The 19,727-nt window shown below is 47.5% G+C and overlaps 1 protein-coding gene across 4 annotated transcripts in view; it reads right to left on the reverse strand.

The window, feature by feature from the left end:
* The window catches only part of pdpn (podoplanin), a 34,751-nt gene extending 23,414 nt beyond the window's left edge, over positions 1-11,337 (reverse strand). For 2 of the 4 annotated variants that reach the window (XM_033048431.1, XM_033048432.1), the window contains exon 1: positions 3,427-3,697. In XM_033048431.1, coding sequence (XP_032904322.1) covers positions 3,427-3,499 — 73 coding nt within the window. In that variant the 5' untranslated portion in view covers positions 3,500-3,697. Of the gene's footprint in view, positions 1-3,426; positions 3,700-11,331 lie in introns of those variants that run through there. The other 2 variants (XM_033048430.1, XM_033048433.1) reach the window with 2 other exon arrangements.
* Positions 11,338-19,727: the final 8,390 nt, after the last annotated feature.

The following is a 19,727-nucleotide window of genomic DNA, read 5'->3' on the forward strand; positions in this document are numbered from 1 at the left end:
ACCCGCTGAGTAACTCCAGCATTTTGTGTCCACCTTCGAATTTAACCAGCATCTGCAGTTCTTTCTTTTTATAGAATTAGGCCATTCGGCCCGCCAAGTCTACTCCACCATTTAATCATGGCCGATCTATCTCTCCCTCCTTCTCCCCGTAACCCCTGACACCCGTACTAATCAATCTTGTTGTCAAACTTTGTACTGTAGCTTGTGTGGAGCAGGGGCTGCCTGGGTGGGTGTGAGATACTGAGTAAACAGAGGCTATATTTCCCATGTTTAACCTGTGGGATGGTCAACTCTGGAGAGTCACATTTCCGGGATAACTGGGTTGTGTTGAGCAGGAGAGGGAATGAAACCACAACATCTAAAAATGTTAAGAACAGAATAATATTTACATCGCTCCTCTGGCTTGGACTTTCTATTTCCATTTTAAGCAATTATTGAGTCACACAGGGTGGAAACAGGCCCTTCGGCCCAACCTGCCCCTGCCGGCCAATGTCTCCCACCTACACTAGTCCAACCTGCCTGCGTTTGGCCCGTATCCCTCTAGACCTGTCCTATCCATTTACCTGTCCAAATGTTTCCTTAAACGTTGGGAAAGTACCTGGAGCAGTTCCCAGACCAGTCTGGTCTTTGCTTGCTTTACCACCCAATGGTATAAACATTGAATTCTCCAATTACAAGTCACATCTCTGAAATATTCACATCATTCTGAAAGATCTGAGGGGTAACTTTTTCACACAGTGGGTGTATGGAACAAGCTGCCAGAGGAGGTAGTTGAGGCAGGGACTATCACAACATTTAAGAAACAGTTAGACAGGTACATGGATAGGACAGGTTTGGAGGGATATGGGCCAAACGCAGGCAGGTGAGACTAGTGTAGCTGGGACCTCTTGGTTTGTCTGGATTAGTTGGGCCGAAGCTGTTAGTCTCTGTCTCCCCCTGCCACTAGTGTAGCTAGGATATGTTGGCCGGTGTGGACAAGTTGGGCCGAAGGGCCTGTTTGCACGGTGTATCACTCTATGACTCTATCTAACCCTGTGTCCGCCCTCAGTACTGGCCTGTTCTCAGCAGGTATCACTCCCAGCCCTCCATACCCCCTTGGCAATGGATTCCCCATTCCCCATTAGCAGTGGCCTCTCCTCCCTCCTTTGTTCCACGGCTCCACACGCGCGCTGCTCACATCTCAGGGTCACCTCGTGTTTTGTCTGTTCCTCAGCATCCACTTACACTGGCCTCCGGGTACAAACGTGTGTCAATTGTGGACGCAGACACTGATGGAAATTGACAGCAAATGGTGATCAATAAAGGGCACAAACACCTAACTAACCCTCGTGCTTGGCTCAGAGTGCTGGAGTAACTCAGCGGGTCAGGCAGCATCTGTGGAGAACATGGATAGGTGACGTTTCACAGAGTGCTGGAGTAACTCAGCGGGTCAGGCAGCATCTGTGGAGAACATGGATAGGTGACGTTTCACAGAGTGCTGGAGTAACTCAGCGGGTCAGGCAGCATCTGTGGAGAACATGGATAGGTGACGTTTCACAGAGTGCTGGAGTAACTCAGCGGGTCAGGCAGCATCTGTGGAGAACATGGATAGGTGACGTTTCACAGAGTGCTGGAGTAACTCAGCGGGTCAGGCAGCATCTGTGGAGAACATGGATAGGTGACATTTCACAGAGTGCTGGAGTAACTCAGCGGGTCAGGCAGCATCTGTGGAGAACATGGATAGGTGACGTTTCACAGAGTGCTGGAGTAACTCAGCGGGTACAGCAGCATCTATGGAGCTAAGGAAATAGGCAACGTTTCGGGCCGAAACCCGGAAGGGTTTCGGCCCGAAACGTTGCCTATTTCCAGAAGGGTTTCGGCCCGAAACGTTGCCTATTTCCTTAGCTCCATAGATGCTGCTGCACCATAACTCAGCGGATCAGGCAGCATCTGTGGAGAACATGGATAGGTGACGTTTCACAGAGTGCTGGAGTAACTCAGCGGGTCAGGCAACATCTGTGGAGAACATGGATAGGTGACGTTTCACAGAGTGCTGGAGTAACTCAGCGGGTCAGGCAGCATCTGTGGAGAACATGGATAGGTGACATTTGGGGTCATGACCCATCTTCAGACTGGTCCCAATCCAAAACGTCTCCTATCCACGTTCTTCAGAGATAATGCCTGACTCACCTAGTTACTCCAGCACTTTGTTTTTGTTTTGTAAACCAGCATCTGCAGTTCCTTGTGTCTACGTCCTTCAGAAGAATGTTCTGGGGATCTTTAGATAGGAAAAGGTGCTTAAATCTAAGAGCTCCTCATTCCCTCAAACCTAATGACGTTTTCTTATATAGACCAGCATCTGCAGTTCCTTTCCTCTCCCGACACTTGGCCTGCTGGGTGTGGCTTTATTCCAAAGATGAGTGTGTTTTCGATTTACATCAAAGCTACGTAACATTTGTTCTTAGAATTATTCATTGGGCCTGTTGACAGTTTGTTTAATATTAACATTTCCAAATGCATTTATTTACATGTTTCAGTGTCACTTCAGCACCAAGGGTTTGTCATAAACAGGATTCTGATGTGAACCAAACCACCACCATACGCACACACACATATACATACAGTTCATTGTCTATATTTAAGGGGGAGTTAGATGTGGCCCTTGTGGCTAAAGGGATCAGGGGGTATGGAGAGAAGGCAGGTACAGGATACTGAGTTGGATGATCAGCCATGATCATATTGAATGGCGGTGCAGGCTCGAAGGGCCGAATGTCCTACTCATGCACCAATTTTCTATGTTTCTATGCTGCCTGTCCCGCTGAGTTGCTCCAGCATTTTGTGCCCATCTTCAGTCTACCTCATTGGAGACCCCCGCACTATCATTGGTTGGTCTTTGCTGGCTTTACCTTGCACTAAACGTTATTCCCTTATCATGTATCTGTACACAGTGGATGGCTCGGTTGTAATCATGTACTGTGTTTCTCCTGACTGGTTAGCACACTACAAAAGCTTTTCACTGTACCTCGATACACGTGACAATAAACTAAACTGAACTGACTAACCTCTGCAAAATTCCCCATCAGAAACATGATGAGCCTGACTGTCTCCCACTCGCTGCGAGGACTATTTCCAACAAAACCTCTCCGTCTTCATTAGCCCAGTTGCCCATCCCACAAGCCTAACTTGAATCCAAGATCTCAAAAGCAGAACACTTCACGGAAAAACAAGAATTCCTTTACTGGAGAGAATGGAACCATTCATAATGTGACCCCCTTCCTGCAAACCTGGGCTCGGCAAAAAACCTGAACACACTCACAATGTTTTTCTTAATGAAAGCCACATTTCTTGAATATTTCAGTGATTGACATGACTATGTATTTTCCATACCAATTGCACCAGCATTCGCTGCGAATCCTGTCCTCAGTCAGAAAGTATAAATTCTCTTACCTTTCTGGGCGGCAACACAGAGGAAAGCAGTCAGCGTTAAGAGAACCAAGGGTCTGAGTCCCATTTTGTACATACTTATTTCTTGTAATGAACAAGGGCGACTTTTTCTAGTTTCAACACACTCCTAGCAACACACTCCTGTTTTTTTGTTTTTTTTTAAGGCAAGATTGGTGCAGCTTTGTAAAGCCAGACTTTGATCAACTTTCCTAACGGTCTCGGCATGAAGTGAGGGCGCTGCCGGCTCGTCCCAGGTCTTTTATATTTGGGTTGGGAAGTTTGCAGCGACGCCTTGGATTGGGCGTGGATGGTGGGGTCGGGGAGGGTCGGGGAGGGGAGGGGGAGCTGCAGTGATTTCGCACTCAGGATAAACAGGACTCTCATCCAGTCTATCCTAACTTTAAACAGCTTGGCCTCCCGCCAGCATCCAAAATCTTTCATCTAAAAGGAATCCAGTTTGCGATATATTTAGTCAGACTTAATGGCTGAGAAATCAATGCCTGTGTGATTTTGTTTATGAGAAAGACCAACTTCTTGCTTTTAATAAAAATCATTTATAGATGATTATTCACAACTATTTTAATACCAGAATATTCCGTTCAAATCACAAATTAAACAAACATTTGCTTTTTTATTCCGTTTGACCCTCCAATTATCTTGTTTGAAAGTCTCAAATCAGGTGCTGGACATTTTCCCAGGCAGATTGTTGGCTCTTGGCTAGATCAACCAACGGTGGATAACCTGGCCCATCTCTTCCTGCCCCCTGCAGTGCCACGCTCCTGGTACCCACACTGTGCCCCCCCACCCTCACGCCAGCCATTGGTCAGCAACAAGCCCGCGGCCACACAAGGTCAATCACTTTGGAAATAAATACTGAGCGCTGGCTAGATGACCACAGGGGCCCGATTTAGACCGAGGGCAGCATGGTGGCGCAGCGGTAGAGTTGCTGCCTCACAGCGCCAGAGATTCTATCCACAGCGCCAGAGACCCGGGTTCCATCCTGTCTGTGTGGAGTTTGTATGTTGTCCCTTGACTGCGTGGGTTTTCTCCAATAAGGCCATGAGCGATAAAAGTAGAATTAGGCCATTCGGCCCATCAAGTCTACTCCGCCATTCAATCAAGGCTGATCGATCTCTCCCTGCCTCCGAACCCCATTCTCCTGCCTTCTCCCCATAACCTCTGACAACTTCGGTTTCCTCCCACACTCCAAAGACGTACAGGTTTGTAGGTTAATTGACTTCTGTAAAATTGCAAACTGTCCCTAGTGTGTTGGATGGTGCTAGTGTACGGGGTGAGCGCTGGTTGGCAAGGACTAGATGGGCTGAAGGGCCCACCCTGTCGCTCTAAAGTCCAAATATCCATCCAATGAATGAGAATCAGTCTGAATCTCCTGGTTCTGCTGTGCTGGAGCCAGACCACAGGGCAGGTCCATGGAACTTCCACAGGCTGCCCTTGGTCACTGAGTCACTGGGATGTGGACGGAATGTCCTCTCCCACCGATGATGCATTGGGTCACTTTGGCCATTAAACTTTCCACCACCGACTTGTTGCCGACTTGCTCCAGGCTCATGGGTTGTGGATTGTAAACTTATTCTAAAATTCAAGCCCAAAGTCTAGGCTCGGGCAAGATGGCCAGACCATTGGGGCAAGGTGATGGTTACAAAATGCTGGAGTAACTCAGCAGGACAGGCATCATCGCTGGAGAGAAGGAACGGGTGATGTTTCGGGTCGAGACCCTTCTTCAGACTGATGACACGGTGGTCCTATTCTGCTGCGCAGTAGTTTTGTTTAGTTTAGAGATACAGCACGGAAACAGGCCCTTCGGCCCACCGAGTCTGCACCAGCCAGCGATCCCCGCACACTAGCACCATCCCACACCCACCCCTGGCCCCCACCACCCCTGACCCCATCACACCTGGCACCCACCCATCCCTGACCCCACCACCCCTGGCCCCCACCACCACCCCTGGCCCCCACCACCTTTTGTGTATAAACTTTCTCTGTCCAATTCCTTTAAACCTTTCCCCTTACCTTAAAGCCGTGCCCCGCTAGTCTTTGACATTTCCACTCTGGGGAAAAAAGGTTCTGAATGTCTACCCTATCTGTGCCTCTCATAACTTTATATACTTCCAACAGGTCTCCCAGTCGGAATAATGAGCGTGAGGTGTGAGTGAAGGTCGACTTCTCGTTTATCAGCAGTAACTTGTCCGGCATTAACTTGTCCGACAAGGGGGACAGTCACGCAAGAGGCTGTTGTGCAGATTGAAAGAAGGCAGTATTTTAAGATCATTTTCGGTAGCATTAAAGCAAGGTTAGTCACGTACACTTGTTTACAGGGTGAACTAATGTGATCCAGGATACAGTAACTTTCCCCTGAAGGAAGATTAGGGTGTCTAGGTGAAGCCTTGAGTTCACAAGCTCTTCCTTGTGTTGTTGCCTCTGTACGTCACCAGGAGCGAGCGTTTAGCCAAGCTCTGAAGGTAATTCACTGGAGTAAAGTTCGATTCCCACGGAATGAAATCTTGCCCATGTTGAAAGACAAAATGGGAGATCACAGGGCTGGCCTTAAGCCAATTGGACCAACTGCTCCCAATTGGGCCCCGCGCCTACGAGGGCCCCGGACCTCCTAAGGCCGGCCCTGGGAGAGCAGATCAGTTCCTCCCACAATTCCCACATCCCCTCAGCCTCCGACGCTCCAGAGAAAACAGTCCAGGTTTTCCCAAATTCTCCCTGCAGCTAATTCCCTCTCATGCTGGCAATGTTCTGGTCCTCTCCAAAGCCCCCACTTCCTTCCTGTAAGGAGCAGAACGGCCAGGTTTTGCAACAGCTTCTACCCCCGAACCATCAGACTCTTGAATTCCATATAATGTGCCGCCACTATTATCTATTTTATCTTTTTATCTATTTAATCCTTTTGTTATTTTATGTTGCAAGGTGAGCCAGATGCAACAACATTTCGTTCAGACTTGCATTTGTTGGTTTATTTTTGAATGACAATAAAGTATTTGATTGATTGATTGATTGATTGATTGATTGATTGATTGATTGATTGATTGATTGATTGATTGATTGATTGATTAGCAAGGTGCCAACTAGAATGGGCAAGCCGACTAGAACTGACTGCAGTGGGTGACATTAACAGGACACGTCACCTCCTTTATTGAGGGAGCACGGAATGAAGAAGCGTTGAATTAGATCGCCCCATTCACCATTGATGCCGCCACACACTCAACGGAAGTGCAGAACCTCCCAGAATCTGTGGAATTCTTTGCCACAGAAAGCGGTGGAGGCCATCAGTTAAGGCAGAGACAGATAGATTCTTGATCAAGTCGAGTCAAGTCAAGTTTTATCCGTCATTTGCACATAAAGTGCAGTGAAATGAATTTGCCAGCAGCGGTACAATAAAAAAAGAACACACAATACACAATAAAGCTTTACACAAACATCCACCACAGCATCCATCACTGTGGTGGAAGGCACAACGTTTGGCCAGTCCTCCTCCATTGTCCCCCGTGGTCGGGACCTCAACCCTCCGCAGTCGCCAGAAGTTCAGACAAGGTGAGTCCAGGTAAGTCCTGACCAGTACAGGTGTCAGGGGTGATGGGGAGAAGGCAGGAGAATGGGATTGGGAGGGAAAGATAGGTCAGCCATGATGGATGGGCCGAATGGCCTAATTCTACTCCCATCACATGACCTTATAAAGCTGCAGGACGAGGAGCAACCAAGAATATTCAAGGCAAAATCAAAAGCTTTTTGCTCAGTGTGAGCGATGTAGAACCAAATAGAATTATAGATCATCCACGATCTGGTTAGTTGGGAGAATGGTTTCGATGGGCGGAATGATCTTGTTCCTGTGTGACACAGCTCGCTGAGACACAAAGCACAGAGTGATGGAGTAACTCAGCGGGTCAGGCAGCATCTCTGGTGGACATGGATAGGCAACGTTTCTGGTCGGGACCCTTCTTCAGACCCACTAATTTAGCATTCTAACTACCCAGCAATCTTCTTCCCCTTGTGTTCTAACAACTCTCCGAGCCTAATGATCCTGGGACATAATTGAAGGCTCTGGTATACGACCACTGGATTAGAGACTGCGTTTATTGTGGACAGTTTCAAAACAAATTCTTGCCGACTTGAAGCTGGTGTGCGGAGATCAAGGGACTTGTCTGGAATTGTGGATAGTGGATGTCTTCGGTTCTGTGACTGCTGATACTCTGAGGATGTTCAGTATTAATTACAGTGAGTGTTGCAATGCCCATTGGACCCATTGCTTAGTTTAGTTTAGTTTAGAGATACTGCCCAAAAACAGGCCCTTCGGCCCACCGAGTCTGCACCGACCAGCGATCCCCGTACACTAAAGGGCCTGTCCCACTGTACGAGGTAATTCAAGAGTTCTCCCGAGTTTTCCCCTGATTCAAACTCGGAGAATTACAGTAATAGCCACTCGTAAGTACTCGGGGCTCTCGTGGACATTTTTCAACATGTTGAAAAATCTTCACGAGCTAACCGCGTTTCCCGAGTACCTGCCGTTAAACCCCTGTCCCACGGTACGAGTTCATTCCAAGAGCTCTCCCGAGTTTGCCCTGATTCGAACTCGGAGAATTACGGTAATGGCCGCTCGTAGGTACTCGGGGCTCTCGTGGACATTTTTCAACGTGTTGAAAAATCTTCACGAGTCGTCCCGTGCTTACCTGCCGTAAGCGAGTCTTCCCGAGTACCTGCCGTTAGCGTTACGAGCCGCTAAGAGACGTCCCCGAGCTCCGACGTACCCGCTACGTACATTCTACCACGAGTCTGGATTGCTTTTAAACTCGGGAGAGCTCTTGGAATGAATTCGTACAGTGGGACAGGCCCTTAACACTACCCTACACACACTAGGGACAATTTTACATTTATACCCAGCCAATTAACCTACAAACCTAGACACACAATGCTGAGTAACTCAGCGGGTCAGGCAGCATCTCTGGAGAGAAGGAATAGGTGACGTTTTGGGTCCAGACCCTTCTTCAGTTTCTCGATGCAAAATGTCACCCATTCCTTCTCCCCAGAGATGCTGCCTGTCCCGCTGAGTTACTCCAGCACTTTGTGTCTATCTTCGGTTAAAACCAGCATCTGCAGTTCCTTCCTGCACATTTATCCCACAACATCTTCGGAGTGTGGGAGGTAACCGAAGATCTCAGAGAAAACCCACGCAGGTCACGGGGAGAATGTGCAAACTCCGTACAGACAGCACCCGTAGTCAGGATTTGAACCCGGGTCTCTGGCGCTGTGAGGCAGCGACTCCACCTTTCAGTGATGTCTGCAACATGATGTTACTGGGTTTGTGAATGCAAGACAAAGCACTTCACTGTGACAATAAAGTATCATTGAATCATTGAATATAGAAGCAATATCTCGGGTCAGGACCAGTCTTCAGACTGTAGTGGTCTATGTTCTCCAGAGAAGCTGTTTGACCCTGTAGGGGGTGGGAAGGGGAGAAGGGGAGGGGAGAATGAGAGGGTGGGGCGAGTTTCAGGCAAGGTGAGATGTGAACAAGGCTGATACAAGGTGAAGAAGATCGTGAGGAAGGGTCTCAGGAAGAGAGTAGTTTCCCTGAACCCGGATATGGATTTATTCACAAGATCCAATATTGAATCAGAAATTAACTTGAAGGCAACAATTTCATGTTCATAAGGTCTAGGAGCAGAATTAGGCCATTCGGCCCATCAAGTCTACTCTGCCATTCAATCATGACTGATCTGTTTTCAAGAGAGAGTTAGATTTAGCTCTAACGGAATCAAGGGATATGGGGGGAAAGCAGGAACGGGGTACTGATTGTGGATGATCCCTGGACTTTGTACTGAAGAGTCCACCAGGGACTATATTGAAAGTTGGACAATTTTATACTGGACATTTTTTAAAAGATTTATCAAACCATTTAACCGACAACGTGATCAGCCATGTTCATATTGAGTGGCGGTGCCGGCTCGAGGGGCCGAATGGCCTTCTCCAGCACCTATTTTTCTATGTTTCTATCTATCTTTCCCCCTCAATGCCATTCTCTTGCCTTCTCCCCATAACCCCTGACATCCGTTACAGGATTTACAATTTACAAGAGAATGGGATGAATGGGATAGGAATTCCATGGAGAGAGATGGGCAGAATGGCCACTAAATGAGACGAGGCAATAAACAATTCTATAGTTGCAAAGAAATAAAAACACATTTAAAGTAAACGGTGTTGAGTTTTACTTTGCTCGAGTTCCATCGCGGCCTGGTTTAGCAAATATCTTCCCTGCGGTTGCAAACATCAAGAAGTGGTTTCTCAATCTGTTGACTGGGTGAGATGTGGCTCATTTCTATATATATATACACTCCACCAGTCTGAGTGCTGCTGTTCCATTAGACAAAAGGTGTTGTTTCCCCCCCCAGTCCGTGCCCCAGGGACAGGTGGTGTCACTTACATCCCTGGTCATGTTACCAATGTTCACGAGTTATGCTAACGTGTGCTTTTGTTCCCCAGTTTTTTGGGGGGGAACGTGGTCTTCCCCTCATCTCCTCAGATTGCCGTTGACCAACCAGGCTGTGCAAAGCTTGCCTTACAAAGATGTGGACTGAAATGAGCCATTCAGCCCCGAGGGCTTGTACCCCACTCAGACCCGCCCCCACAATATGGGGGGTTCCATGTAATCCCGTGCTACCTGCTCCTTGGTCGGATAGTCGGCGACTAAACCGTCTCCCCCACCTGGTTTGCCAGGTGAGGAGGGGGCTGTGGACCTCCAGCAGGACCAGAAACAAGACCTGGCAAAGGGCGGATGAGCTTTCAGCGAGCCAACGCAGTTGCGATCACTGTCGTACACAGCAGTGTGAGGCACCGTGGCCCGTTGATGGTTTCAACCATGATGATGATGGGTGTGATTATGATGATGATGAACATCATAAAGGTGACCATCATAGCAAAAGGATTTGAGTCTAGGAGCAAGGAGGTTCTACTGCAGTTGTACAGGGTCTTGGTGAGACCACACCTGGAGTATTGCGTACAGTTTTGGTCTCCTAATCTGAGGAAAGACATTCTTGCCATAGAGGGAGTACAGAGAAGGTTCACCAGACTGATTCCTGGGATGGCAGGACTTTCATATGAAGGAAGACTGGATAGACTCGGCTTTTACTCGCTAGAATTTAGAAGATTGAGGGGGGATCTTATAGAAACGTACAAAATTCTTAAGGGGTTGGACCAGCTAGATGCAGGGAGATTGTTCCCGATGTTGGGGAAGTCTGCCATTAATAAGCTGCCCGCTGTCTCGGGGCAAGGAGCACTTAGTCTCCCGAATCAAAGAGCTGACTCCAGTCTGGCATCTATTGATGGGGAACCCACTGTCTGCCGCAGAATATTTGCATCCACACCCTTAACCACATGGCATCTCATTGTGGTCACAAACCCCTTTATCTTCCACTCATTGGCCATTCACCGCTGAATGGATAGATAGTCTTGGGTATATTTTGGGAAATAAAGGGCCTGTTCCTCTTATGTGATTTTTCCGGCAACTTGCCGGCACCTGTCACAGTCTCAGCAGGTGGCCCGAAAATGTTCAACGCTACGACTCTTTGGGCGACTGAGGAGACGACTCACGACCGTACAGGCGACACCCCGGTGACATGTCGCGGGGTACATGAAGCCTGTACGGTCGTGAGTCGTCGCCCAAAGAGTCGTACCTTGTCTAGTCGACGCTGGATTTTCAACATGTTGAAACATTTTGGCGATCAGAAACGACCTATGACGGGTGCCGGCAGTCGCTGAAAAAATCGCGTAAGTGGGACAGGCCCTTAAGGAAATTAGGTGTTTGGACCTATAGGATACAAATAATGTCATACACAAGAAAGGGCAGATTGTGTGTTGACAAAAAGTGAACACACAGTGCTGGAGTAACACAAAGACGCAGCAGAATTTTGGAAACGTCATCCCGTCACCCATTCCTTCTCTCCAGAGATGCTGCCTGTCCCGCTGAGTTAACGAGTGCCCACGGTAGACACACGAGTCACTACGGTAAACGTACGGGCTACTATGTTCTTACAACGAGTTTAAAAGTTTAAAATCTTTACTTCAAGAGTAAATTTGAGTCATGGAAATCTTTCATCATTTTGAAAGATTTTCACGAGTTAACAAGTTTCCCGAGTACCTGCCGTTAGCGTTACGAGTTCCCGCGACGTTAATTCTACGTGATTACCACGAGTTTGATTTGTTTTGAAACTCAGGATCACTCGTGGGCGAACTCGCACCGTGAGACAGGGGTTTAAGTCTGAACAGCTCACCGCTACATCTGAAGTTCTGAGTGTCTTCTCCCTCTGCTGGCCATCGGAGATAATCCCACGTCTTTGACGCCAAAATCACCATATCTGGAGATATTTCAAACTTAAAAATGACTGGGATAAATCTTCAAGCCATATCATAATCATCGGCTAAGACAACAATGAAATGAATTGGAATTGAAATAACTAGCTCCCACTACTCCTCCAGTAACAACCTTCAACTCTATGTGTGGGAAGGAACTGCTGATTTATATCTAAGATAAACACAAACTTTGAAGATAGGCTGGGATCGAGTGGATGTGGAGAGGTGGGAGAGTCTAGGACCAGAGGGCACAGCCTCAGAATTAAAGGACGTGCCTTTGGGTTTCGGCCCGAAACGTTGCCTATTTCCTTCGCTCCATTGATGCTGCTGCACCCGCTGAGTTTCTCCAGCACTTTTGTCTACCTTCCCTTTAGGAAGGATATGAGGAGGAATTTCTTTAGTCAGAGGGTGGTGAATCTGTGGAATTAATTCCCACAGAAGGCTGGGGAGGCCAAGCCAATGGATATTTTTCAGGCAGAGATAGATAGATTCTTGATTACTACAGGTGTCAGGGGTTGTGGGGAGAAGGCAGCAGAATGGGGTTAGGAGGGAGAGATAGATCAGCCATGATTGAATGGCGGAGTAGACTTGATGGGCCGAATGGCCCAATTCTGCTCCTATCTCTTATGGCCATATGAATAATAAGTTGGAGTACCTCAGCGGGCTGGGCAGCATCTCCAGTATCAGCAGCTTAAACCCCAGCAGAGCATGCTGTTCATTTTGTTGCAAGACATCTGAAACCTCGAAGTGGCTGGGGAATGTAACCACAAATGTCACGGTGCAGATTACATTGCTGCAATCTTTTAGCGCTGGTTTGAAAAAAAATGTGCACAAAAATGTGTAAGCGCGAAGGATGATTGTGGAGAACCTCAGGCGACTGAAGGTGCGTGGAACTGCAGATGCTGCTGTTACAACAAATACCTTTCATTTGTTTGATGTTTTATTTTTAGGTAACTGTGCTCATTGAGGTCTCTGAGGAGGTTTCAAAGTTTCAACTGATGCCTTTATCTTCACAGGCGCAGGTCGGCATCTTAGAAACGTTTGAAGAAAAAAAGCTATGAAACTGAAAGTTATTTCGTTTAGCTTTTGAGATACAGCGTTGAAATCTCGACCTTAATTGGTACACATGACATAAAAGACCTTTGGAACCTCTGAAACAGGCCCTTCGGCCCATCGAGTCTGCACTGACAATCCATACAGTGTCTTCCCGGCTGTTATCAGGCAACTGAACCATCCTATCAACAACTAGTTTGTGGTCCTGAGCTACCGTCTACCTTACCGAAGACCCTCGGGCCATCTTTAATCGGTCTTCACTGGACTTTATCTTGCACTAAATGTTATTTATCCTGTATCTGTACACTGTGGGCGGCTCGATTGTAAACATGTATAGTCTTTCCACTGACTGGTTAGCACGCAACATAAAGCTGTTCACTGTACCTCAGTACAAGTGACAATAATCTAAACTAACTAACTAGTTCTATCCTACACACATAGGAACAATATTTTGTTTTCAGAAGCCAATTGACCCACAAACCCGCACGTCTTTGGAGTTTGGGAGGAAACCGGAGCACCCGGAGAAAACCCACTGTGTCACGGGGAGAACGTACAAACTCCGTACAGAAGTGTCGCGACCCAAAACGTCACACATTCCTTCTCTCCAGAGATGCTGCCTGCCCCGCTGAGTTACTCCAGCATATTGTGTCTATCTTTGGTTTAAACCGTTATTCTGCAGTTCCTTCGTACACATTGAATAATGGCATCGATTTGTGGACGGACTTTGTTACTTTGGTTAAATATCATCATTCTACACTAGCAAGGGATTTGCAGGAAATGGCTTTGAAACTTTGACCAACAATATCGGACTCTCTCTGATAGCCGGTGACTATAATTAGTGCCCGGCCATTGTCCAAGGAACTCTCCCATACGCTAAAGCACACAATGGAAGGAATGAGAACTAAATGAACTGCGATTGTTTCCAACTCGCCTTCACAGGGAACATTTTGCAAACAGTTTTCACTCCACACACTCCAACGTTTAATCTTTATTCTCATCTATGTTCTTTAATTAGATGAAGGGTTGTTTTAGGAGTTTGGATTAATGATACGATCCAGTCCCTCAACATATCATTTGGCTGGGAAGCAATATTTCATTAATGGCTAGAAGCTCATCAACCATGTGTAGCAAGGAAGTGCAGATTTAAACAGTTAATCTGTGGAACTCATTGCCACAGGGGCCTGTGGAGGCCAAGTCAGTGGATATTTTTAAGGCAGAAATAGACAGATTCTTGATTAGAACGGGTGTCAAGTTATAGGGAGAAGGCAGGAAAATGGGATTAGGAAGCAGAGATCAGCCATGATTGAATGGCGGAGTAGACTCGATGGGCCGAATGGCCTAACTCCTATAACTTGTGAACTTGTGAAACCGAAGATAGACACAAAATGCTGGAGTAACTCAGTGGGACAGGCAGCATCTCTGGAGAGAAGGAGTGTGTGAAGTTATCGGGTCAAGACCCTTCTTCAGACTAGTCTTCCGTATCTCTAGACGCCTTCTCCCCGTGGCCCTCAGTCGGAAGAAGGGTCTCGACCCGAAACGTCATCCATTCCTTTTCTCCAGAGATGCTGCCTGTGTCGCTGAGTTACTCCAGCTTATTGTGTGAACTTTAGCTTACGTCTGAACAGCTCACCGCTACATCTGACGTAGACAAAAATGCTGGAGAAACTCAGCGGGTGCAGCAGCATCTATGGAGCGAAGGAATAGGTGACGTTTCGGGTCGAGACCCTTCATACACACCTTCCTTATTTCAGAATCTACCCAAGTGCTATCTACACACAAGATGTACATATTGGTGTCATGGCCAAGATATGATCATGTTTTGTGAATCTTATGTATACACAGAGCATTTAACGCTGTGGTTCACTAAATGTACGCACAGCATCACAGCGATGTGGAAACTGGCTCCATCTGAACTTTTATTTTGCTGCTAGACTGATGACCAGGAGCGAGCATGGGTGGGTGAATCCAGGCAAACATATGTAGTCCCGACTGGACTCATGTAACTCTCTTCTCTTTGGCATTAATTCCAGCAACATCAACCGACTCCAACTGGTCCAGAACGCAGCCGCCCGACTCATCACCCACACCAAATCCTGGCACCACATCACCCCAGTCCTCAAAGAACTTCACTGGCTTCCCATTTCCCACCGGATCATCTACAAAATCCTGGTCCTCACCTACAAAGCCCTCCACCATCTGGCCCCCCCTTATCTCACTGACCTCCTCTTCCCCCTACCAACCCTCACGGTCCCTCAGATCCACATCAGCCGGTCTCCTCTCCATTCTGAAATCCAACCTCTGCTCTTTTGGAGACGGAGCCTTCTCCAGGGCAGCTCCCTGGCTCTGGAACTCCCTCCCACAATTGATCCGAAATTCTGAGTCCCTCACCATCTTCCAGTCCCGCCTCAAGACCCATCTCTTCACCTCTGCCTATCCTTAGCCCCATGTCCCCCTCCCTTTGCATCTCTGCCTTACTGCTCCATTCTGTTTTGTTCTTGACTCACCTTGTAAAGCAACTTTGAGTCCTTGAAAAGTGCTATACAAATAAAATTTATTATTATTATTATTATTATTATTATTATTATTATTATTATTATTATTATTATTATTATTATTATTATTATTATTATTATTATTATATGTTCATAAGTTCTAGTAGCAGAATCAGGCCATTCGGCCCATCAAGTTCATTCTGCCATTCAATCATGGCTGATCTATCTTTCCCTCAACCCCCTTCTCCCCATCACCCCTGACACCCGTACTAATCAAGAATCTACTAATCACCTTAAAGATACCAGGTACACAAAAATGCTGGAGAAACTCAGCGGGTGCAGCAGCATCTATGGAGCGAAGGAAATAGGCAACATTTCGGGCTGAAACCCAAAGGAAATAGGCAACGTTTCGGGTCGAAACCCGAAGGGTTTCGTCCCGAAACGTTACCCATTTCCTTCGCTCCATAGATGCTGCTGCACCCGCTGAGTTTCTCCAGCACTTTTGTCTACCGACAATTCTTTCCTAGTCTGACGCAGTCTTTGGTCTGAATAAACGTTACCTATTTCCTTCGGGTTTCGTCCCGAAACGTCGCCTATTTCCTTCGCTCCATAGATGCTGCTGCACCCGCTGAGTTTCTCGAGCACTTTTGTCTACCTCGATTTTCCAGCATCTGCAGTTCCTTCTTAAACACCTGAAAGATACCCATTGACTTGGCCTCCACAGCCGTCAGTGGCAATGAATTCAACAGATTCACCACTACAGAAATTCCTCCTCATCTCCTTTCTAAAGGTGCGTCCCTTTGTTCTGATGCTGTGCCCTCTGGTCCCAAACACTCCCACTGGTGGAAACATCCTCTCCACATCCACTCTGTCCGGGCCTATGAGACTGAGAGGAGAGGGAACCTGGAGTAACTCAGCAGGTCATGTTCCAGGACAAGGGGTCACAGTTTAAGGATAAGGGGGAAATCTTTTAGGACCGAGATGAGGAAAACATTTTTCACACAGAGAGTGGTGAATCTGTGGAATTCTCTGCCACAGAAGGTAGTTGAGGCCACAGTTCGTTGGCTATATTTAAGAGGGAGTTAGATGTGGCCCTTGTGGCTAAAGGGATCAGGGGGTATGGAGGTACGGGATACTGAGTTGGATGATCAGCCATGATCATATTGAATGGCGGTGCAGGCTCGAAGGGCCGAATGGCCTGCTCCGGCACCTATTTTCTATGTTTCTATCTCTGGAGAGAAGCAAAGCATCCCGAGATGCTGCCTGTCCCGCTGAGTTACTCCAGCATTCCCTCGCTATCTTCGGAGTAATCCAGCATCTGCAGTTCCTTCCTACACAAGGTTGACATGCACGTTCCCACTGTCGTGACACTGAACGACCAGGAGAGGGGGCTGAACTACAGGCTAACTCCACACCCCAGTCTGAAGAAGGGTCTCGACCCGATACATCACCCATCCCTTCTCTCCAGAGATGCTGCCTGTCCCGCTGAGTTACTCCCAGCTTTTGGTGTCTATCTTCGGTTTAAACCAGCATCTGCAGTTCCTTCCTACACACTGCGTGGCCCCTCCATAAGCCACTCCACCCTCATTGCCCTGCTAGCCAGATACAGTTGTCCAAACCCCAGGCAAAGCTGTGACTGTAATGACAGTGTCAATGTCAACGTTCACCTTCATCTTCATGAAGCTGGGGAAGGGTAGAACAGGGGAACTGCAGATAACATGTAGTTTAGATATACAGCGCGTAAATAGGCCCTTTGTTCCAGCAAGTCCGTGCCGACCAGCGATCCCCGCACACTAACACTATCCTACACTCACACACACACTAGGGACAATTTACACTTATACCAAACCAATTAACCTACAAACCTGGACGTCTTTGGAGTGTGGGAGGAAACCGGAGGAAAAACCCCATGCGGTCACAGGGAGAACGTGCAAACTCCGTACAGACAGCACAGTAGTCGGGATCGAACCCGGGTCTCTGGCGCTGTGAGGCAGCAGCTCTACCCGCTGCGCCACCGTGCCGCCCCTAAATGTGCAGGAAGGAACTGCAGATGCTAGTTTACACCGACGATAGACACAAAATGCTGGAGTAACTCAGTGGGTTAGGCAGCGTCTCTGGATAAATGAATGAGATAACGTTTCGGGTCGAGACCCATCGTCAGGGGGAAGAGAAACGAGATAGAGCCGGTACACGGAACAAAGGATACGCAAAAAGCAATGATGATCACGGTCGGGTGGAGCCCACAATGGTCCATTGTTGGCTGTGGGGTAGGTGGTAACGAGTTAAAACTGACAGTGGAGCTCAACATTACAATGACTAGGGTGGGGGTGGAGGGACAGAGAGGGAGTGTTTTTGGCTGCGAAAAGATACAAGAGACCTGATGAACGGGGCAGAAAACTGGCACAGGGTCAAATGTGGAGTCGTTGACACACGCGTGGCACAAAAACATGACAAATAGCAAGATACTGAAATGTGTCGCAGAACTGTGGAGTCTTGCAATGAATGTCCACAATATACGATGTGGTTACGTTGTGTTCGATACAGCCCCACCACAGAGCAGGAAGGGAGGGGCGATACCAGGGAGGGGATGAGCAGAGTTAGAAGGAGAATATATCGTCTAATCTGTCTTCATCTTTTGAGAAGCAAATGCCATTTAATGGAAGTGCATAAAGGAGGTCCATCAGCAGAGAAGGAAACTGCAGAAAGTGTTACCACTGCCCAGTCCATCACCGACCGGCTCTGACCTCCCCACCATCGAAGGGATCTATCGAAGTCACTGCCTCAAAAAGGCCGCCAACATCATCAGAGACCCACACCATCCTGGCCACACACTCATCTCACCCCTGCCATCGGGAAGAAGGTTCAGGAGCCTGAAAACTGTAACATCCAGGTTCAGGAACAGCTTCTTCCCCACAGCCATCAGGCTATTAAACAGGACAACTCTGAACTATAACAGAGAATTATTATTACTGCACTATATTTGTTTATTTATTGAGTATGTGTAGAGTTGTATAGTAGTTATTTAGTATATTTGTAAGGATTGTAACATAGCTGTTTGAACATTTCGTGTCGGAATAACTTGTTGATGTTGTACGAGGGTGGTGGGCGTGTCACCAGGGTTTTGTTTTTGTATCGAGATCATAATTAAATAAATTATTTTTGATACAAAATTGGACACCTTGGTCGTGTCCTCTGTGATGTTCAAAGGAAAGACTCTGAACTCTTGAAAAAAATGCTTAGTCCGTCGGAACATTGTGTGGGCTTTGTGGTGTCAGTGCTGCTTTCAGAAGATGGTGCTAGTATTGGTGTCCTAGCTGACCAAAGAATGAAAGGGAGGAGGAGGGGCAGCCTGGCCAATACACCCACCACCCACCCTCTGTGTGAAATAGTTGCCCCTCAGGTTCCTATTAAATCTGCCTCCTCTCACTTTAAAAGTGGCCTCACTTTCCGGGTGAGGGGCCGTTTGGAGCTGAGAGGATGCAGGATCAATGATGCTGGGGTAGTAATCTCCTCCGTGGAGGCCAAGTCAACGGATATTTTTAGATTAGTATGGGTGTCAGCGGTTATGGGGAGAAGGCAGGAGAATGGGGTTAGGAGGGAGAGATAGATCAGCCGTGATTGAATGGCGGAGTAGACTTGATGGGCCGAATGGCCTAATTCTGCTCCTATCATTTATGGCCTTATGACCTCCCTTCATGCTGCATGTATGTCATCTTGCAAGGGTAGGATGATTGGTGTGACCTTACCCTGTGATATGGATTTAAAGCATTTGGTGGTGTGATGCAGATTAGGGTTAAGGTTCACCACTGTCACATGTACTGAGGTACAGTGAAAAGCTTTGTTTTGCCAGATCAGATATTCGTACAATAGGTGGAGCAAAGGGGAAGATACAGAGTGCAGAATATACAGAGATCTCAGCATTGTAGCGCATCAGTTCCACAGACAAAGTCCAATGTCCACAATGGGGTAGAGGTGAATCGGACAGTGCCCTAGGTGATGTGTGCGTCTGTGTGTTTTTTACTGCAGGGGAAATGTTCAGTTGCCCAAATAGTGTCTCATTTGCTCATTTCCTATTTTTACCAACCATTAAATTTCACATCCTATACTTTGCACTGAATGCGGAATCGAACCTAACTCTAAATCTCAATCACTCTATGTTTCCCGTTTTGTCATTCACAGATCTAGATGAACAATCAGACACTGACCCGGGCATGGCCGTGCTTGAAGCGTCAAAACCAAGGTGGACAGTCATAGAGGAGTATAGCATGGGCACAGGCCCTTCAGCCCAACTCGTCCATGCTGGTCAAGGTGCCCCCCCCCCCAGCTAATTCCGTTTACACTTGTTTGCCTCATATCCCTCTAACCCTTTCCTGCCCTTGGACCCACTGAGTC

This window comes from Amblyraja radiata, chromosome 31 (assembly GCF_010909765.2).
Source record: "Amblyraja radiata isolate CabotCenter1 chromosome 31, sAmbRad1.1.pri, whole genome shotgun sequence".
Classification (NCBI taxonomy): domain Eukaryota; kingdom Metazoa; phylum Chordata; class Chondrichthyes; order Rajiformes; family Rajidae; genus Amblyraja; species Amblyraja radiata.